The 20,906-nt window shown below is 37.0% G+C and overlaps 2 protein-coding genes across 5 annotated transcripts; one reads left to right on the plus strand and one right to left on the minus strand.

Annotated features, from left to right (window-relative positions):
- Positions 1-297: 297 nt before the first annotated feature.
- Positions 298-4,342, minus strand: Gngt1 (G protein subunit gamma transducin 1). 4 transcript variants are annotated; one of them, XM_042684750.1, is made up of 3 exons: positions 4,234-4,342; positions 4,032-4,134; positions 298-652 (listed from the first exon to the last, which is right to left on the minus strand). In XM_042684750.1, exons 2-3 carry the CDS (start codon positions 4,125-4,127, stop codon positions 524-526), a joined length of 225 nt encoding a protein of 74 aa, XP_042540684.1. In that variant the 5' UTR covers positions 4,128-4,134; positions 4,234-4,342; the 3' UTR covers positions 298-523. The 4 variants fall into 4 exon arrangements, with proteins under 4 accessions (XP_042540684.1, XP_042540680.1, XP_042540682.1 ...); XM_042684746.1 differs by having other exon boundaries at positions 4,032-4,137; XM_042684748.1 differs by having other exon boundaries at positions 4,211-4,342.
- A 12,295-nt stretch (positions 4,343-16,637) lies between these two features.
- Tfpi2 (tissue factor pathway inhibitor 2) lies at positions 16,638-20,341 on the plus strand. Its single transcript, XM_042684520.1, has 5 exons — positions 16,638-16,769; positions 17,028-17,210; positions 18,066-18,248; positions 19,680-19,850; positions 20,217-20,341. Exons 1-5 carry the CDS (start codon positions 16,682-16,684, stop codon positions 20,339-20,341), a joined length of 750 nt encoding a protein of 249 aa, XP_042540454.1. The 5' UTR covers positions 16,638-16,681.
- The last annotated feature ends 565 nt before the right edge of the window (positions 20,342-20,906 follow it).

Below are 20,906 nucleotides of genomic sequence, written 5' to 3' on the forward strand. Positions count from 1 at the left end.
TCCAATTAGCCACTAAAGAAGTAGAGCTGTGGCTTAAGTCACTAGCCTTGAGTGTTAAAGTGAGGGATAGTACACAGGCCCTGAGTTCAAGTCCTATTACTAATGCATGTGCGTATGTGTGCATGCACACACACACACACACACACACACAGTAGACTTTCTATAAGCAACAAAAAGTTGAGAAAAATTAAGCCTGTGAAATTTCTAGAACAACATGAACATAGACAATGAAGAAATATGAAACATTAACTGTTTGTTGGCAGCCAACAATACTAGAGACTCATTCATAAAATATACTAAGTCTTTAAAGAAGGGTTCATCAATATTTATTTTCAGCTCTGTGTTAAAACTTGTGCTAAATACTGTCAGAAAACACACTTATATTTCATTATGTCCCAGTTTTTATTACAAGTTCCCATTTATAAGTTTAAACATTCATGTACATGCTTAATTATATATAAGAAAAATTGCATTGTCATTAAAATTGTAAATATCTCCAAGATTTTTCTTTTTTGTTTTTTCTTTATGAAATCACACAGCCTCCTTTGAGTTCCTTGAAAGGATTCTTATCCTCAGGGATACCCTTTACTAGTGGATCCTCTCCAGATCTCTCTTCAATGTAATCCCTTACTTCTTCACAGCATTTGGATACCTTAAGAAGGAGGACAAAGAAATGACTCACTTAGTATGAAACACAGTGCTGCAGATTCAAAAAAATTATTAATCACAATAAACTTTTCTTGTTGTCACTTTTTATAGCACTTTGTTTCTGCCAATGCTCATTGACTTCCCAGGAATAAAGCAAGAAGAGCTATCCCTGACATGTCTGCCTGGATATCTTTACACAAAGGACACACCATGAACCACACTCTAGTTCAGGGGACCTGATCCAGAGCTTCTGCTTTCTAGCTTCTTCAAAGAAGACAGATCCAGGGATAGGAACACAGCTGGAAACACAAAGGCTTCCAGAATAAATACTGCTAAAGTCTTTTTCCTCATTCTAAAACAATGTGACTTGTAATGATAGAAGTGAATACATAATTGAAAAAGTATTAGTCCTGGATTCTCAAAAGTCTATACATGCAACTTCCCTTCAAACTCATGCACAGTGATTGATCTCTGCAGTACAAAATGGACCATGTGACTCCAAGGGATCAGGTACTTTGGCAGATTTGTTCAATGTATGTTGGGTATCTGAAACACAGCCTATACTTGATTGTTGCACAGTAAATAAACAAGGGCTGATCTGCATCATGACTCTGGTTTAGGAGCTTGCTCCCTATTCTTTGTACCATTAAAGCAATGGCTTAGTGAAACACCAAGCTGTAGTTCTTCAATGGAATATGCGAATATAAATATGGGTGTGCACACACACAATTTCAATTATTTATACTTTTTAGCAACGATTTGTTTCATTTTCAATTAATGTCTTGCAGGATAGCAACATGGAACAACTTCATTTTGGGTAGTGACTATTTCATAAGTTATTTAGCTAATTTATTTTTACTTGAAATTTATGCCATAATATTTGTACCATAATATATATTACAATATATAATTTTACCACAATTGTTCATTATTCTATAAATAATAAGCTTATTATTTATAGAATAATGCTTAATGATGAATATATTTAATAATATATTTAAAGTATTTAATATGTTATTAATGATAACATTAATAAGTATAAATATATTTGATGATAGTAATAATGTATTATTTACATTTATATTTATTATTATTTATATATTATATATGTATATTCATGTGTGTATATGTATCCTGAAACATCATTTTTGAAATCTTTGCCCTTGACATGACAATGCTAGGGGTGGAGCCTTTGGAAGGTGATTAGGTCACAGGGCAGAGCCTTTTGGAAAGGATTAGTGTCTTTACAAAAGACACTCCAGGGAGGCCTCTTGCCTTTTCCTCCAGGTAAGATCACAGTGAAAAGAAAAGCCATTTGAGAATAAGGGAGTAAAGCCCTAGGAGATTACAGAACTATGAGATAATACACTTATCAAAATAAATTTCTGTTGCTTGTACTATGATATAATAAACCTCGTCTAAGATAGTCTGTTATATTAACCTACATAAACTAAGACATTACATGTGTATTTGTGTGCTTGTGGGTAATGTATGCATGAGGGATAGGTGTATGTGTTTATATCCACATATAAATGTCTATCTAAAATAAGAAAAACAGAGATTTTAAGTTTAATATTAAATTACTTTGCCTTCTAAAGCAAGAAGATGTTGAAGGATGGGGAAAAAGAACAAATCCCAAAGCCAGGTGAGTTGTGAGGTGCATAATATTTACCCTAAATTAAATTTCCAAGAGGAAACTGCCAGAAGAGAATAATATGAAGTGGAGCTAGGCACTGGTGGCTCACATCTCTAATCCTCAATTCAGGAGGCTGAGATCTGAGAATCATGGTTCAAAGCCAGCCTTGACAGAAAAGTCCCTGTGAGACTTATCTCCAATGAATCACTCAAAAACTGGAAGTGGCCTTGTGGCTTGTTGTAGAGTGCAAGCCTTAAGCACATAGGGGCTCATGGACCGCGCCCAGGCCCTGCGTGCAAGCCCCACAACCAACAAAAACAAAAACAAAATAATGTGGAGTGTAAAAATAATAAAACAACTCTTGGACATTTTAGGCAAAGAATAAAAAATAACTTTCACTCTGAAAATTGATTTTCCCCAAATTATAATGATAAAGACTTCAACTTGTCTGCTGTGTGTTGCAAGCTTTTGTACTGGATTTTATTTTTATCTCTATAGTTAAACATGTTTTGCCTGTGTGGAAAGAGCAACAGGGAAATTTGAGACAATTATAAAGACAAAAGAAACTAAAAATCCTAATTTGACTAGGAGTAAGAGTTTAGAAAAGGATGAAAAGAATACAGTCTCCCTGTTTTACTGTGTTCCACTATTTCTCTTCAACCTAATGGATGTCAGTGGCATTTTCTCCTGCTCGCCTTATTTTGATGATCAAAACTACCATATCCCGTCGCCCAAATTTTTCGGCCATTAATTAAAAAAAAATATTTAGACAATATGATCTTTCGACAGCCTCCGTGTCAAGTGTGATGTAAATGAGAAGTGTTTACCTCTCACTACAAGTTGGTTACCACACATATGAATTGAGAATTTCTTTAATGGTACTGTATTTTGCAGTTCCCATGCATAAAAGCCCTAAAGATCAATAGAGGGGATCCTGTGAGAAGAAAACAAAATTAATTTTATTTAAAAAATTCTTCTTTAAAAACTGCATATGTCATTACTTGCAGGGGAGCTTTTGTTGTGTTTTCTTAAAATAAGGAGATCTAAAGTAGATATCTGTTTTCCAAACCTTAGTCACTGTCTACTGGATGGAAATTGCTTAAATCCTTTGTCGAATTTTGCTACCTCAAAGGCAGAGAAAACTTTTGGTAACCATTTCCAGAGCTGTGAAATATTTTCAGCAAGAATCAGTGAGATCTTGTGCCTGGCCTTATCTTCGTTTACAGTGGAAAAATAGAATATACTCATTTGTTACTGACCCGGATAATGATGGGAAAGATATGGTCATGTTTAAAGCATGTCCACATCAAAGTATCTCATTAAATAAGGAGAAGCTTATTGATTTGAAAAGGAAAACCAAAAGGCCTATACACATTATTTTATTTTAATGCTTAGCTAAAATATGATCCCCATCTCGTATTTCTTCCTCTTTTTCTTTTTCCTTCCCTCTTTTTAAAAATATAAACACATTTCTTAGCTTACTGGTTGCATCAAAACCAAGCAAATGGGCTAGCTTTGACTTAAGGAAAATAGTTTTCCAATCCTTTCTGAATCAAGAGATAGTTCTTTTTTTAAAAATGAATTTTCTTAACCTCTGTTGAATTTTATGTGAATAATGTATTTTTAAGTGTATTTTCCAGTAGACAGTAAAATACATAGTAAAATACATGACAAAGACCATTCCATGTTTTATAATCATGTGCTCTCACAGATGATTAAGATAAAATTCAGGAGCACAGCTACTTACCATCATCCTTTCCAAGGTTACTTCTTTCTTGAGCTGGTCCACTTCCATCTTCAGTTTGTCCTTTTCTGTCAGATCCTCAATATTAATCACTGGCATCTTTTACCTGCTGAAAAAGTAGAATGTCAATCTCTATTATATGCTTGAATTGCTGGAATGTATGGAATGAAATCTTAACTAACCTTTCCCTCGCCTCTTAACTTACTCGGTAAACTGTGGCTGGTTTTATTTTAAATGTTCTGTGATAATCAAATTTTTGTCAGCTCTGTCTCTATCTCTGAGCAATTCTAGCACTGTACACTATGCTCAGGGTTTTAAAGCTTCTTCATAATCTTCATTAATATGATTATGCCAAGTAATTCGAATCTCAGCACCTGCCAGGAGCAGGAGCAGGGCAGTGACTATTTAGTTAATATATAATCTAAAAGCTCCTCCTTTCCCTTGTTATTCCCATCCTGGGTCTTTTGAGTGATGCAGACTTTTAAGTCTTCAAGTCTCATCTCCATTGTCAAAACACTTCATCATATAAGTTATGCTATTTATGTCACCTCAAGGTCATTCTGGAGACTGCCCATTAATCCCTTAAATTGCTAGAGCACTTAATCTGGTATTAAAAGAGAACTAAATACAAAGTATCATTACAAATTTATTGTGAGTAACAGATTGAAATATGAACCAATAAGATAGAGATATAATAAATAACCTTTATAATAAAAAGTAACTAACATATTTCTTAGCAGTATTTCCCAACAATACCTGAAATTCATAGGTAACTGTCAGAGTACATCTAAAAATGACCAGATATAGCCAGGGGCATAGGAAGTCTGGTCTACCAATGTGAATCATAAAAGGAGAATGAACTCTTCCCTTTCCTAGTCATCTTTTTTCTCCATAGTTACATCTACAGGAAAGATGGTAGCCTGTGGTACTCCATGAAATGGCATCACAACTTCAGTCTCTCCTTTTCTTTTCCTCTTTTTTTCTTTCATCTTTCCAGTCCATTTTCATAAGGGACTACTTTTATGAATATAGATATATTCAGATCACATGCTCCTACTGATAACATCAAAACTACAAACACCTACATGAAAATGCTATCATCATTTATCAACAATTAATATATTTCCTGTGTTTTCATCTTCAAGTAAAATATTGTTTATCTTCTCAAACGCATAATGTCCCGTTCTTCTCTTGGAAAGAGGTAGCTTAGGTATTTTTTTAGGGGCAAATCTCTGCATAGATCAACACAGAAAGAGAACAGCCGATGAGTATGTGTGTCCAGTGTTTCCCACGTTTTTAGTTTTTGTTATTCTGCTCTTTATTTTTTAAAATACTATGATAATTTAAAAAAAAACTCTTCCTATTTTTTCCCATGTAGTAATGGTTTGGTATTTGAAAGCCCATTTTCAATTGTATTTTTATCCATCTCAAAATGTATATATACAATTTTACAAGTATTTTTGCTGATGATTTTTACCTGTTGATACTGTCCTTTGCACAACTTGTGTCCAAGTTGGAAAATTTCACGTCAGTAGGCTCTGATATTTCAGGGTGTGTAAAATGGCACTTGAGCCACACCTCCAGGGTGGCTATTTTTCTGGTTAAAGTCTTGTGGACTTTTCTACCCACACTGGCACATGGCTTTGAATTGTGATCCTCTGGATCTTAGCCTTTTTTTTTTTTTCCTCTCTTGCCAGTCCTGGGACTTGAATTCAGGGCTTTGGCACTGTCCCTGAGCTTCTTTTGCTCAAGGCTAGCACTCTACCACTTGAGCCACAGCGCCACTTCCAGCTTTTTCTGTTTATGTGGTACTGAGAAATTGAACCCAAGGCTTTATGTATGCTAGGCAAGCACTCTACCCCTAAGCCACATTCCCAACCCCAGGATCTTAGCCTTTTGAGCAGCTGGGATTCCAGGTGTGAGCCACCAGCATCTGGCTCCTATCCTATTAGTTCAAAGAAAATGAGTGCTCATCAACACTTGCTGGTTGTGTGGCCTTGACTAAGTTATCTAAAATAGATATGCCTTCATTTCTTGGAAAATAGAACAATAGTATTATCTATATTGTAGATTTGTTTGAGAAAAAATGAAGACTACTAATGTAGATGAGGACTATATAACAATTTGATGCACAGAACAAACCTTCAGTACCTGTTAGCTGGTGTCATTCACTCCGTACCTCTGAACTTCCAGATTGTACTTTCTTCCTTAGCACTTTTGATGGATGACATTATAGGTGCCTTCAAATTCTTTTAACCAATACATAATAGATTCTACTATTGTCTCACCTACCTCCTCCTTTTCCAATCTACAGTAGCAACAATATTGCCTATCAAGGATAGACCTGCACAACCTGGTTAAAGGGAACCAGTTTGCCTGATATTAAGCTAGATATTAAGCTCCCATCTGGGCCCTGAAGGTGATTTGTAGTTAAAAAAAGTAATGGTAAGCCAATAAGGTCATTATAGCAGCATGGGTATTTTCCTTCTTGGCTGAAATTTTTGGTTATAATTAGGAACCTTCCAGAACTCCAGAAACTTCATATGATACTAGACTTCTGAAACTATGTTTGTCTTGCTTTTTAAAAAAAAAACTAGTATTTCTCCTGTCTCATTCTGCTTTTTCTCATTCCTTTAAGACATCTTAAAGATGAGAGCTTATCGTTTGGACAAAAGTCTGTGTCTTGAGCTCTATCTCTAGGATTCCAAGCTAAGATGTACAGTGAGTTATTAATGCTTTCACTAAAGAGGCCATACCTTCATAATTTATATTACATTCTCATTACCAGCTACTGTTCTGTGCATTGTTTGGTATATAGAAGAATGTCAGGAAGTGGTGCCAAACTTACTTAATTTATGTCATCAACACTTGCCGAGATATAGAAGTACTTCAAATTATTAAATATTATTTTATTAACAAGTGGTTTCTCAAGTTTAAAAATCTGTGATTGGTTTATTGAATAATTTTTAACATGAAAAACACTTCATTTTGAAGAAGTATGTTCTAAAAAGATTCTAGGAAACTTGCAAATTTGCTGACACAGATCTTTTAAGAAAACCTCTGTGAGATTTCCATAGGAAGTATGGGAATTAAAGTTTCACCCCATCAAGGACCCCCTTGACACAAAGAATACTATATGCTGTCTGCATGAAGATTCCAGATGTTCAGAGTAACATCAAAGCAAAGATTCAAAGAATTCAGGTCAAGTTCATCAATGTTTTTTACAAATGAGATAAAGGTGGTCCAGAGAGCTCAAATGCCCAGTCTCACAAGGAGAGTTAGCAAATCTAAGCTTCCAACCCAAGTGTTTGTTTATTGGTCCAGTGTCTATTCTTATCCAGAATATTTCTGTGGAACTTGTATAAAAGAGTGGAATTTTTTTCCCATCAAACAAGTGTAACGGATTTGTTTTTCCAGGTTAAGTATAAAGAATTTATAGAATTATATACAAAGACACCTCATAATTAACCACAAATGGCACTAGCTCCTCTTTTCCTTCATATTCCAAGCTTTTAGGTTGTGTTCCCTCTCTATGGAGAGTCTAAAGAGTGGCTAAAACAGATTCCAGCCCTATGACCAATCATTCCTAATGTGCTTTCAGTCAGTTTAAGGGTAATACAATTAGGGAAAATCATACCCCAGTTAAGAAGTTTTGTCATTTACCTTAAATTTCATCTTTTACTACTACCAGGAGTCCCAAGATTAAAAAAAAGAAAGAAAAAAAAAAAGGATTGGAGAGGGGAGGGGTAGGGGGTAGGGAGAAGGATCACAGTTCTACCCTATTCAGACAGTAGTTTTCAGTGGGGGTGATACTGACCTCTAGGGGACACTTGAAAAAAAAGGTTTGTGTTTGTGGTTGTGGATGAGGAATATCAGACATTTCTCATTTATCTAAACTTTGGTACATGAAATAAACTGCCCCACATACAGTATAATCGATGCAGCACTTACATAGACAAAAAACATACAGTTTTTGGAATCTTGAGCCTAACTTCATTTTGTGTAAAACATAAACTACATCTCATGTGAGAGAAATTGAATTATACAATCTTAAAAATATTTTCTAAAGGAAAGTTATAGACCAGCAATTATATATTCTTTCAGAAAACAGTATCACTCACTGTATCTATCCATGAGCATGGTATATGTGTCTGTCTATATTCACTCTACATCCTTAGTAATTCAATACTTTAAAAGGATCTGACCATTTCATATACTCACAATAGATTTTCATACTGAAATCCATCATCATTCCTTATAATTTGTTATCTTTGTATTCCATAAATATAACCTAGGCACTAGCCATACTTATGGCTTTAAATAGGCCATTATGAATTTTTTTTTGCAAACAGACTTGAGTTTGGTATAATTCATGGTCATAATGACCAGAAAAAGGGAGGATACACACATTGCCTTAACTTTTCCTGGTCTTAAATACCGTAATAAATATTACTGGTTAAACATAGCCAACAATAATAATTATTAAAGGATTTCTAGGAGAGGGAATAGCCAATGAACAATTAGGGTTAAGCACAGTTTAGTCAGCGAGGCAATTCATATAAAAATACGAAGTATATATATATATATATATATATATATATATATATATATATATATATACACACACATATATATATATCATCCCATTGAGAATTCTTGAAAAAGTTTATATTGGAAAAACATAAGATGAAAGGTAAATCTACCTAGTAACAAAAGCAAGTCCTAAGGGCTATGAGCATAAGGGAAGGGAAATACTCTTGCTATACCATGCATTAGTGTTTGTCAAAATATTTTTGGAGAATGCAACTATATAGAGTGGGTTAAATGACTCTTCATGTCAATCAGAGTTTCCATTAAGTTTCTGCTACTATATTTTCAAATTAAAATGAGCTAGTATAATATTCAAGGGATGCCTGTTTTCTGTTTATTTTACCACAGTATACCTAAGTTTGTTTGGAAGTAAGAGTCCTGGATAAATAAAATATTTAAGTCCAGAAGGCTTACATTAGGGGAGACATGATGGAAGCTAGTGTCTAAAATCTATGATTTTATTCAAAGAAATAATCACAGCTTCTTTAAAATAGGAATGTTGCCAGTACATTCTAAATAGTATTTTATTAGCATTCAGTTTGATATGATTGTTCAGAAACAAATCCACTAAATTATGCACACCAAACTTGAAATGATTATTGTAAACTTACCCTGTAGTATTCTTTTTTAAATTTAAATTTAAATTTTATTGTCAAGGTGATCTATGTAGGTGATACAGTTACATAAGTAAGGTAGTGATTACATTTCTTGTCAAAATGCACATCCTCCTTCATTTTTCTCCACTTTCCCTCCCCCAACCTGCCTCCCAAGTTGTAGAGATCATTTCCAATGTATTGTCTTGTGAGCATCACTGTTGCATTGGTTCCCCCTTGTCCTCTGTCTCACCATTCTTTCGTTCCCCTTCCCTTCCCTAATTCAGATAAATGCGTATATACTATTCTTCTTATACTATGCTAACATTCTAGTCGGGACAATAAAAGAGCAACAGCTGTTAGCTGTTCATTTTGTTCATTCATCCAGCAAATATATGTTGTGTTTATTATCTGCCAGCCATGATTCTAGATACTTGATGGTAGAGCTAGAGAAGAAAAAATGGATTAAGAAAATACCTCTAGGAACTTTCATTCTACTAGGGGAGATAGCCAATGATAACACATAAAAGTCACTCATATCATATTTAACTAGAATAACAGCTAAAGCAAAAATTAATCAGAAAAGGAGTAAAAAGAGGAATTATTAGAAATGCTTTAATTATAGACAATAAGGGGACAAGAAGACTGTCAGAGACACTGCTACTGGAGTCTGAGGGACTTCATGTGTAAGAGACATGCAGGCAAAATAAGAAAGTGAAGAGAAGAAAGAACTAGAACCTGGAGAATTCTACTTCTAGGGAGATGTGATGAAATAAACAAAGAAGTTTGAGCTTGTTGTCCTATGGATTAAATGAGATATGAGTTTACAAGGTTTTGAGCATTATTTGTCTCACACTTTGAGGACCACTCACATGCAATGTCTATTTGTACAGCTTTTTTCCTGTTTTTCTACATAAGCTGATAAAATGTATTTATTCATAAAATTTATTTATTCTGTAAATATTTATTGATTAATCTTCTGAAGCCAAGAATTCTTGAGATGATTTGGGGTTGAAGCAGAAAATAAGATCAGCTTTCTTATCTCTGTGACCTCAGTTTATGAGTAAGACAAGATCACATGAAAGTGACAGGGTGAGATTAGTAAGGGACACAGTCAGTGAGTGGATGGGTCACACAGAACTTTCCAAACTCTGGTGAGGCACAAAATGAGAATCTCCTGAAAGACTGTAGCTTTATTTTGAAGTAGTGGCCCTATTGTAATATGGTAGGTGTGTTGTGATCTGATGCATAAAACATATTCTGCTCTGTCAGACTTTTGTGTGAAACAAAACAGAGAATTTAGGTAAGAATCCAGAATAAGAACTTTATGTGATAGTCCCTTAATATGTGTTATATTTGGACTACATGGATTGCTTTCTAGAGCTATATAATATGTGGAAAAATAAAAAATGTCATTTATGTAGAATTGACCGAACTATTAAAGGGTTGGACAATGATAGATAGAACATGTTAAGAATTACTCTGGAGTTTCCCTTGAGACCCATTGTAGAAATGCTATTGACTGGGGGAAAATAGAAAGATGGAGGATACAGACCAAGACTTTTGTTTAGAACATATAATATTGGAGATGTCTGTTAGACATCCAAGTACAGATGTTAAGTAGATATTAATATTGTGAAGTAAGAGGAGAGATAGAGGCAACACACATTTGTATGTATAGGTATGTGCATCTATATGTAAAATGCCTGTTTTTAATAAAAGAATACAGTTCCAGAAAAAGACTCAAGTTTAAGTGTTGAGTCATCCTATCTTTAATCCTTTACCTGGAAGAGAAGGACAGTGGAGAAGGAACAGTACCTAGGCAAGAGTAATACAGAAAAAGGCAGAAGAATGTGTTAGCATTGAGACCAAAAGCAAAATATTTCCAGATTTAGAAAGTATTTGAGCTGTCAAACATGAGTGAGAAGGTTAAACCCGTGGTCTTGGGTGACCTTTGTAATAGCTGCATTGGGTGTTACATGGACTGGAAGGGCCTGAACATGTGGCCCCCAAAGGACTATCTTGACAAAAGATGGCCCATTCTTTCTCATTCTCTTCTTATGGAAGTTTAATTGGAAGTGAATGTGGAGGGAAAGCCGGAGTTGAAGAAGATCATGTATAGTGAAGACAGATGGTGAAGGTAACATGAAAAGTTTTGTGGGGAGAAAAAAAGCAAGCAATGAACTGGGGTCCTAGTAGGGGAAGGATCTAGAATCATCTCTTAAGTCTGGGTTGAAACAGCATCAGATGTAGGGCATCTTACATGGAAATTATTAAATCCTAGATATAAGCCTAAAGAGAAGAGCAGAAAAGATGATTTTTGTAAGAATTGAACAATGAAGACCTTAATAGGGAAAAAGGGAAAAAGAGCCTAGAGCAATAGTTGAGGGGTTAATTTCTGGACCAAAATGTTATTTCCATTTTTAGGGTACATGGCAAGACTCATTTGGTCATGAGGAATGGCTCATGTGTCCCTGGATGGTTGAATGTATATAACCAGCCTAATATATTCAACTCTATTCTAATACAGTTTTTACTTTAGCTCAAGTCAATGAAAGCAAAATGTAGATGACAGTACTAAGAGATGTTTATCCTTCCCAATCTGTAACTAGTGGCTCCCTCTGTCCCCAAATGGCAGTTGTCCCTCCTGTGTGATTTAAAATGCAAATATATTTCCCATAAATCTGCAAAACCCAAATAATTCAAAGACATATGGCACTTTGACAATTAATAACATAGCTAATGTAATTTGCCTGGATTATTAAAATGACAATTTTTTTTTTGCAAAGAAAGGTGTCTTTCCATTTGAGAGGTCAAGGTCTATTACTCCAAGCTAAATATAACCCTGAAAATGAGGACTTTGGTGATTAGCTCTCTGAACCTTCTAATCTGATTATCAGTTTTAGCAGATGTTCCTTTAAAGCATTATGGCCATGCATTTACACTGTAACTGTCTGTTTGCTCTTGAATGGATTGTGAATTTCATGGTAGGGTAAAAAAGAAATCCGAGATAGAGCAAGCCAGGTACTGACCAGAGTCGTAAGCACAGGCCATACAAATTATGCATCCCTAATCCTAAAATCCTACATCCAAAATGCTCCAAAATCTGAAACTTTTAAAGCACTGACATAATGCCCCCAAGTGGAAAATTCCACAACTGATCTCAAGTTACGTGTCACAGTCAAAAGAGGTGCACCAAAAACATTTCATAGAATCATCTAATATCAGATATTTCATATACATCTAAGATGTATATAAAAACAAGCTGCAAGATAATCTTATTATGTGTATGGAAAATATTGGAAACTAAAACTCCCAAATATGAAATATGTCTTGTCACAATCAAATTTTGATGATGTGAAAGAAGAAGACCTATTCCAAGGATTGAGATCAGAAGATCAGGACTCAAACTGCCTTTGCCGGCTTTGGGTAAGTCATGTGTCTACCTAATCTTTACCTCTCTTATTTCAAAATGGAAAGAATAAAGTGTCTCTTAGATGACGATTGTGGGACAGAATTCACTTATGGAAAGATTAGGCACAATGAAAACTCTCAATAAACATTAAAGGCTAATCAGTATTGTTTATTGTTTTTGCTATTGATGTTCCCACAATTGTAGAAAAATTTCTCTTCTTCTCCCATTCCTTTTTCTTTTTTTTTGGTCGGTCATGGAGCTTGAACTCTGGTCCTGGGCACTGTCCCTAGGCTCTTCAGCTCAAGGCTAGCACTTTACCTCTTGAGCCACAGCACTACTTCCAGTTTTCTGAGTGCTTTATTGGAGTTAAGTGTCTCTTGGACTTTCTTGCCGGGGCTGGCTTTGAACCACAACCTCCAGATCTCAGCTTTCTGAGTAGCTAGGATTAGAGGTGTGATCATCCACCAGCTCCCAGATTTCCCATTCTTGACACACCACTCTCCAGCACTGTGATAATCAAGGCTAAAATTTGAGGTAAACAATTCATCTGTGCTGAATGTGGGAAGTCTTGGATTTTATAGTCCAAACTTGTCTCAATTTTCTGAGTGCCATGTGCAATTAAAGACGTGAAAGAGATGTTTGTAATCCCAGCACTAGGGAATCTAAGGTAAGAGGCTTTTTTTAAGTTAAGTTTTTCCTACTGCCTCCACTGTGATTTCATAGAACCGAAAGTCTATTTAAATATTGTACTAGGAGCACTACATTGTAAATCAGTTAGACAGCACTAATCTCTCTACCTTGTTATGCTATGGATTCCCTATTGTGTTTATCTTTGTATCCCACACATTAGTACACAGTTTGATACATTTTAAAAATTTAAAAACTACACCTCCTCTTCCCCCCTTTCCCTCCCCCCTCCTCCATGGAGTTCCATCCTTTGTGTAGCCCTCACATATACTCTGTGTCCAACAGAGGGAGCATGAGAGTAACTATTTCCCATGTGACCCAAGTTTTTGGAAACAACTAGTTGGTGAAAGTTACCTCAACTTCAACAAAACCCTCATGAATAATAAACCCTAATTATTTCTCAGAGCAGATCAATTAAAAATTTCTTAGCAGATGTGAAGATCCCTCCTTAGTGCCAATTTGATTCAAGTTTTATTTTGACAGGGCTTAAACTAACAAGGAGCAAGAGCTTTCTATTTATTAAAGTGTTAACAATATAACCTTTTAAAACACTTTAAAAAAAATAACAGGTATCTCCAAATTACTAGGCTCAATTAATTCTTATCATTTGCTCACTCACTGATCAGGCATATTGCCTCTCTCTAAAGTCTGTGATAGAGATGAAGCCCATTTAACTCAATACCACCCATAAATTCTTGAGCATCTACCAAGGCCTCTCAGAGAACAGAGCATCCTACTGAAAGCCCAGAAAATCTGGAAGCTAATATTATCCAATTAATTTAAGATTCATTTGCCATGGGGCCAAGGGGACTGTGAGAGAGATAAAGATCTGCCATGTGTAGAGATAGTCCTGAATCACTGGAGCTTTTAAGTTTCTTTTAGACTTTAACATACAGTAGAATGAACCCAGGCCTGCATGTATTTAGAAAGAATACAGGACTGAGAAACTTAAAAACAAAACAAAGCAAAACAAAACTGGAGCTGGGTACAGGCGGTACAGAGTATACGCCTATAACCCTAGCTACTCAGGAGACTGAGATCTGAGGATCGCAGTTCAAAGCCAGCCTGGGCAGGAAAGTCTGTGAGACTTATTTCCAATAAACCACAGAAAACCGGAAGTGGCTCTGTGGCTCAAGTGGTAGAGTGCTAGCCTTGAACTGAAGAGCTCAGGGATAGCACCCAAGCCCAGAGTTCAAGCCCCACAACAGATAAATCAAAACACTGTCAACAATCATGTAAGTAGAAATGAATAGACATTTTATCATTCTACATTATAGATTATCTCACTGTTAAATGAGTATCCGTAGTTTCTTTAGCATTAAATTTGAGAAGTCCGTGGTTTATATTTTACTGAATACCAAACTGCTCTGGGCCTCTGTGGTGTGTCACAGACACTGTAACTGTCATTTAGAATGGCAAGAAGAGCTCTATCTAGAAGACAACTTTCCTCAGTTCCTTTCCAGCCTTAGATTTTCTATGGACGCATCCTCAGGCTCATGGCAACCTTTTGTCATAGAAACTGTCTTAAGGAAATACAGAATCATGATCTTCCTCTGGAGGCCATGGAAAAGTCATTTTGCTTTTCCAGGATGGTTCATCAGTGTCATTGCAGTAGTTTTCAGGACATTTAGAGCTTTTTACTTTGGAAGAGTGTTTTTTATTTAAATAGAGTCCTTTCCTTTCTGCTAACATGGCTTGACAAACATAAACTTTTAACTGTCTCTCTTATTTAATTCTTCTTCCTCTGTCAGTGATTGAAGAGGTGTTAAGACATAGTCCATTTGGTATAGAAAAAGAGAAAAAAATTAACATAGCTAGAGTGCCTCTCTGAGCACTGATTTCAATCTGTGTTTAAAGACTCCCTGCAGAAAGCTAAGAAGCCTGTTTTTGCTCTACTCCTGTTCCAAGTTCATGAATCACACAGCCTCTCTGAGTTGACTGTATATTCATTCTGCTTTGGCCAAAAGCACTCTGAAGTTCATTACCTTAAAGGGAACTATCAAAAAGTGACATCTAACTGGTGTGACCTCTTCAAGCAAGAATAGCTGATGAGGTCAGCATCATAGGTGTTAGTCCCACAAGGCTAGTTCACATTGTCCTGTTTACTGGTGGGAGCTGGTATGCCATCTTAAAAATATATTCCAAGGTTGTGTGTGTGTGTGTGTGTGTGTGTGTGTGTGTGTGTGTGTGTGTGTGGTGGGTAATTTGCTGGAGGTAGCTTTCACTGTCTCTTGCTCTGGAGAATTGACCATACCCATCTCTCTACATTTCTGCATTCACTGATGGAGATCGGTAAACTATACAAAAGAGATTCCTCCCTCTTTTTGTCTCTTTGAGAGAGCTTTAAGTTAAACTTTTGCCTCTATAGCTCTGAGTCAAGCAGACTCATTTCTGGAGCAGCTTAGTCTCTTCCTAGGAATTAAATTCTGTGCCCTGATTTCAGAGCTGTTGGACACTGACAGATAACAGGTGATGTGCAAAATATCACAGACTGTTGGCCCACTATGTGCCAGAGCCCTGTACTTTTCAGGATTTTCCCAGAAAATTGGAGGAGAACTTCAATCAACTCCCTACTGTGCCCTGGAAGTTGGGTTGTGGGGGATAATGATTTACTAGAGAATGTCAAACGAAACAAAAGGAAAGGGAGAGGAAAGGAAGATACATTCCTTGAGAGAGCTGTTTCAAGTATCCTCCAAATATCTTGAATACATAGATGCAGTTGTCAAAAATTCATCAGACCGCACACATAAGATGCTTTAGGAGTTTTTAATTAAATATAAATTAGAATTGCATGAGAATCCATACAGAATGGATTTCATGTAAAGTCCATTTAGATATCGAATCTAATGGAGTCAATTGTAAAGCACAAGACTGGATACACTTGACCCCAATGAGACCCACAAATCTCTCTCTTTCAGCTCCCTTTACATCCGTGCATTTCTGGGTCCTAAAGTGTGAGTTCAGGCTTCTTCACCGTGATGCAGCAATTCAGGACATTGAGCAATGTCCCCTAGGTCATTTTCTTCCTTCCTGGTTTGGGTCAATGATGGGAAATCACAGACAACAGACATAAACACACTAGTGGGATATACCCTTCTGGCAAAGGAGTAAGTTTGGAAAGTAGGCTCAACTCTTCAACATAGTGGGGATTTCCTCCCTCCTGGACACCCTCTGCAGGGCTGGCAGGGAGTGGGGGGTTGGTTAGTCATAGTCCTAGGCGTGAATCAGCCTCTGCAAGCTCCGCCCTGTCGGGGGTCAGCTAGACTCTTCCCACATAAAACAGAGCCCACCTTCAGAAGTTCAGACGCAGCACACTCTCTCCCGTGGGGCTCCTTCTTGGCAGGCTCTGGGCAGCTTGAATCCGCACCATGGACCCTGCTCGTCCCCTGGGACTGTTGCTTCTGGAGCTGCTGCTGATGGAGGTTGCGCCCGGCTTGAATGCTGGGGCACCCACAGGTATCTAGGCTGGGCGTCTTCCCAGGTCCCCGGGGCTGTTTTCCTGCTGCTGTTTCCCTCTGTTCTCCACCACCACCACCACCCCGCCCCCAGGTCCTTGCCACTCACCCAGGGAGACTCCCCAGTTGCCCCTCTGTCCCCCTTCCCCCCCCCCCCCAAAGGGTACAAAACTCCCCAGGGATGGTGTGCCCTTCCCTCTCAGGAACTCAGTCTGACTCCCTTCCCTGCCTGTGGCATTCTGTCCTGCCCCTCCACTAGGCAATAATGCCAACATCTGCCTTTTGCCCCCCGACGAAGGAATCTGCCGGGCCCTACTTCTCAGGTACTACTATAACAGGCACTCGCAGACCTGCCAGACTTTTTCTTACGGGGGCTGCTACGGCAACGCCAACAATTTCTACACTTTGGAGGAGTGCGAAGACGCCTGCTGGAGAATCGAGAGTGAGTGTCCCCAGCGCCTTCTTACACCAGGCTTCTGGCTCCTTCCTCCTTCAAAGGGCGGCTAGGAACTCATCTCACTTTCCTGATGGGGTTTTCTCCAGGAAATCTGGGCTTGAATTTCTGCAAGTGTTCAGCAAACTTCACAGCCTTTTAGTTTCCCAAAGGAAAAGAAACATCTACAACCACTAACACAGTCTGTCTCGCTGCGCTGCACTGCGTGACATCTCCTCTGTACTCCGGGACTGTGTGTACTTTAGGAAGAATGTAGGAGTTCCTCACGGGGGCCAAATAAATGCAAGGGACAACTTAAGAGCTTTCCTGTATTTACCATGAGTTTCCAAGACTACAACTTTTCTTTCCCTCCTTGAGACCGTAGCCAATTATCCATCTTTTTGAAGTATTTTACTTTGAAAAGGTGTGTTTTAGCTTCTTCAATGACTTCATTTCTGTCCCTAGAGGTTCGTGCAAACACCAAGTTTAGATTCACAATACTGTGTTCTGCTTAAGAATATTTTTGTTTGGTTTTTATTTGATTGTTAAGGAGTGTAATGGGTTTTTTCCAGTTACAGAACCGAGTCAGGGGGAAATAATGCATTCTTAGAAGTAATGGATTACCTTCACATGCAGAAGTAGCCAGAGAACAGAATCCCTATTGAATTTGAAAGATACATCACAGTGGAATCATGTCTGGGTATACTGTGTTTAGGAAAAAAAAAAAAAGGAAATCACTAAATGTAATTATTTTTCCTTGGTTGTTTCTGTAATTGTGGTAAGTTTTTTTTAAGTAATATTAAAATGACTACTTTTAATCATATTATTTTATTCCCTCTTCTCCCCTTCCTCCCCCGCCCCCAGAAGTTCCTTTAATTTGCCGTTTAGAAGTCAGTATGAGTCAATGTGGACAGCCCAGAGAACAGTATTTCTTCAACTTAAGTTCCATGGCATGTGAAAAATACATGTCTGGGTCATGTGAACACAATCAGAACCAATTTCCTGATGAAGCCACTTGTAGGAACTATTGTCTGCCAAAGAAGAAAAGTAAGCCATATTTTTATGATGTTTCTATTTCATTTTTCTTTCAAGACTTTTGAGTAAAAAATGGTTTCATTAGAAATTAACATGCTTTGTATTCTTGTAATTTCACTTCGTATGCTGTAGCATTTTTACTTTATTTCATTTTGCTTGGGATCTAAACCAGACCCTGTCAGTCCTAATATTACAGCCCCAGGTAGAAGTCTAGCCCTCCATTTTAGCATGTGAAGATGTAAACTAGAAGTTAATGACTTGCCAAATTCTCAAGGCTGGGAAGGGACAAAATCATTATTCAAAATGTTGCTGCTTTTTTCATGTTGTCTCTTTAGAACTACAGGATTCAGTTAAATAGCCTTCATCCCAAAAAAAAAATCTGAAATCAGAGGTGGTCAGAATAAACAATTTGAGCACTTACAGGTATCACAAGTGGAAAATTTCATTCCTGACCTCCTGTGATGGAGAGGTCTCAGTCAAAATGCAGGCACATTGAAAATCATCGCAGAAAGAAAACTCTTCAAGCTAGGAGTATATGGTATACACGAAACTTAAATGAATTTCTTGGTTAGACTTGAGTCTCATCTCAAAGATCTCTCATCATGCATATGAAATTATTACAAATTTGACAAATTCTGGAATACTTCTAGTCCTAAGCATGTTGGATGAGTTATGCTCACCTTCTATTGCTCAGTTCCTTAACTTTAGAGTAAAAATTATTATAGTACTCTTTAATAAAGGCCATGACTTCAAGTTTGTGGAGAATCAGATAGTGGATTATATGCTCAAGATTTTGATCAACTTTCTGTATTTTTTTGTAAATGCAAATTGCAGCAAAGATATTCTAGGTCTCCTTTATTCATGACTTCTTACTTATTCTATTTTTACACTTCCCATCTTCGAAATGATAGGCTATTTGTGCAGTGTTTAATAAATGTGAAGGGAAATAGCCCCGGCATCTTTTTCAGATCCAGCAGAGACAATTTCATTCAAAAAGAGATTTAACAAATAAGCTGGGTGCTGGTGGCTAATGCCAATAATCCTCTATACTCAAGAGGTTGAGGTCTGAGGACTTCAGCTCAAGGCTAGCACTGGCAGAAAAGTCTATGAGACTCTTATCTCCATTAACCACCAAAAAACTGTAAGTGGAGCTGTAGTCAAGTGACTTCAGACTTAAGTGAAGAAGCTAAGGGACAAGCTAGCCTCAAGGCCTTGAGTTTGAGCTCCCATACTGGTACACACGCGCACGCACGTGCACACACACACACACACACACACACACACAACATAAAGATTTAGAATTACCACATAGCATACCTTCAATTTGAGACATACCTTAAGGTTTAATGAATAAATTCTGTGATTAAGAATAAAGTTTCTATGGGATTAGATGTTCTTCACTGTTCATTAATTTTGCTATTCTTATTTTCTTTTTCTTAAAAGCTCCATCCTTCTGTTACAGCCCAAAAGATGAGGGACTGTGCTCTGCTAATGTGACTCGCTATTACTTTAATGCAAGATACGAAGTCTGTGAGGCCTTTACCTATTCTGGCTGTGGGGGAAATGAAAATAACTTTTATTACATGGAGGATTGTGAACGTGTTTGTGCACAAGGTAATGGATTTCTTCTTATCCAGTCTTTAAACAAACTTTGTGAATAATTCATAAGCAAAAATATGTATTCTGTATCCATTTGACTACTAGGAAATGGCCATTTGTCGATTAATCCAACATAAATGGCACTTCCACGCTGATTTGTTTTGTTAAATATACATCCTGCCTAGCTGCAGCAGTCCATGCCTACATCCTTGTATTTTAAAAGGTAGAGATGTTATCAACAGAGTGTACTATGAAACTAAGTGACTTTATCATCAGTACAAAGGAGATCAGTTGAGCTTATAAGCATAATGGAAAAGCTGGGCTCAAGTGAGCCCATGGACTGTAGACATGTGATGTTGATTATTATTTTGTTGATTTCAGCCTTGGAGAAGGATGAAAAGAAGATGCCAAGGCGTTTCTCTGCCAGGAAAAGGCTGAACCTCCTGAAGATACACTCTAGAAAGAATTCTAGCAAATTGGTTACCGTTTTAGCGGAAGACTACTAGGGTAGCATGGGAAGGGAGCATCTGTTCATAATTTTATCTCTAAAAGTTACTTTTACAATTGCTATACAACTTGTGGGTAGATCAGGAGGGGGACACTGGAGGAGAGTGAAGGAAGGGCTGACATTGTCCAAAAAGAAATGTTCTCATTGCCTGACTTACGAAATGGTAACTCCTCTGTGCATCACCTTAATAATAAATTTTTAAAAGTAAAGAAAAAGAAAAGGAAAAATAGCATAATAAATTAAAAACTCATTCCTCCAAAAACTTTAAAGATTACTTTCATAGTTGTATATATACAAGTAGCTGCTACTCAAATATGAACTTAGCATTTTTAATGTTCCTATGTTTATGAGATGGAATTTTCTTAAGATACAAGATGTAGTGCAAATCACTCACCTAGTTCTTGGGGTGGCTAGTCTTAATTTCAGAAGGCAACAATAACAGAAATGGAGTAAGACTATGTAATCAGGAAACTTTAACATATAGGAACATAAAAAAACTGGGAAATATATTTCACTATAAGTTTAAGAGACAGATTATATTTTAGGCCCAATGAGAAAAAGGT

Source organism: Dipodomys spectabilis, unplaced genomic scaffold, assembly GCF_019054845.1.
Source record: "Dipodomys spectabilis isolate Male_0828 unplaced genomic scaffold, ASM1905484v1 ptg000089l, whole genome shotgun sequence".
NCBI classification, from domain to species: domain Eukaryota; kingdom Metazoa; phylum Chordata; class Mammalia; order Rodentia; family Heteromyidae; genus Dipodomys; species Dipodomys spectabilis.

Bases quoted from the DNA above. Each gene is read 5' to 3' on its own strand.
- Gngt1 (XM_042684750.1), bottom strand. From the start codon at position 4,127: ATGCCAGTGATTAATATTGAGGATCTGACAGAAAAGGACAAACTGAAG. The intron at 653-4,031 runs GTAAGTAGCTGT...CTCCTTCTTAAG, and splicing joins TAACCTTGGAAAGGATGATG to GTATCCAAATGCTGTGAAGA.
- Tfpi2 (XM_042684520.1), top strand. From the start codon at position 16,682: ATGGACCCTGCTCGTCCCCTGGGACTGTTGCTTCTGGAGCTGCTGCTG. The intron at 16,770-17,027 runs GTATCTAGGCTG...CCCCTCCACTAG, and splicing joins GAATGCTGGGGCACCCACAG to GCAATAATGCCAACATCTGC. The intron at 19,851-20,216 runs GTAATGGATTTC...TGTTGATTTCAG, and splicing joins TGAACGTGTTTGTGCACAAG to CCTTGGAGAAGGATGAAAAG.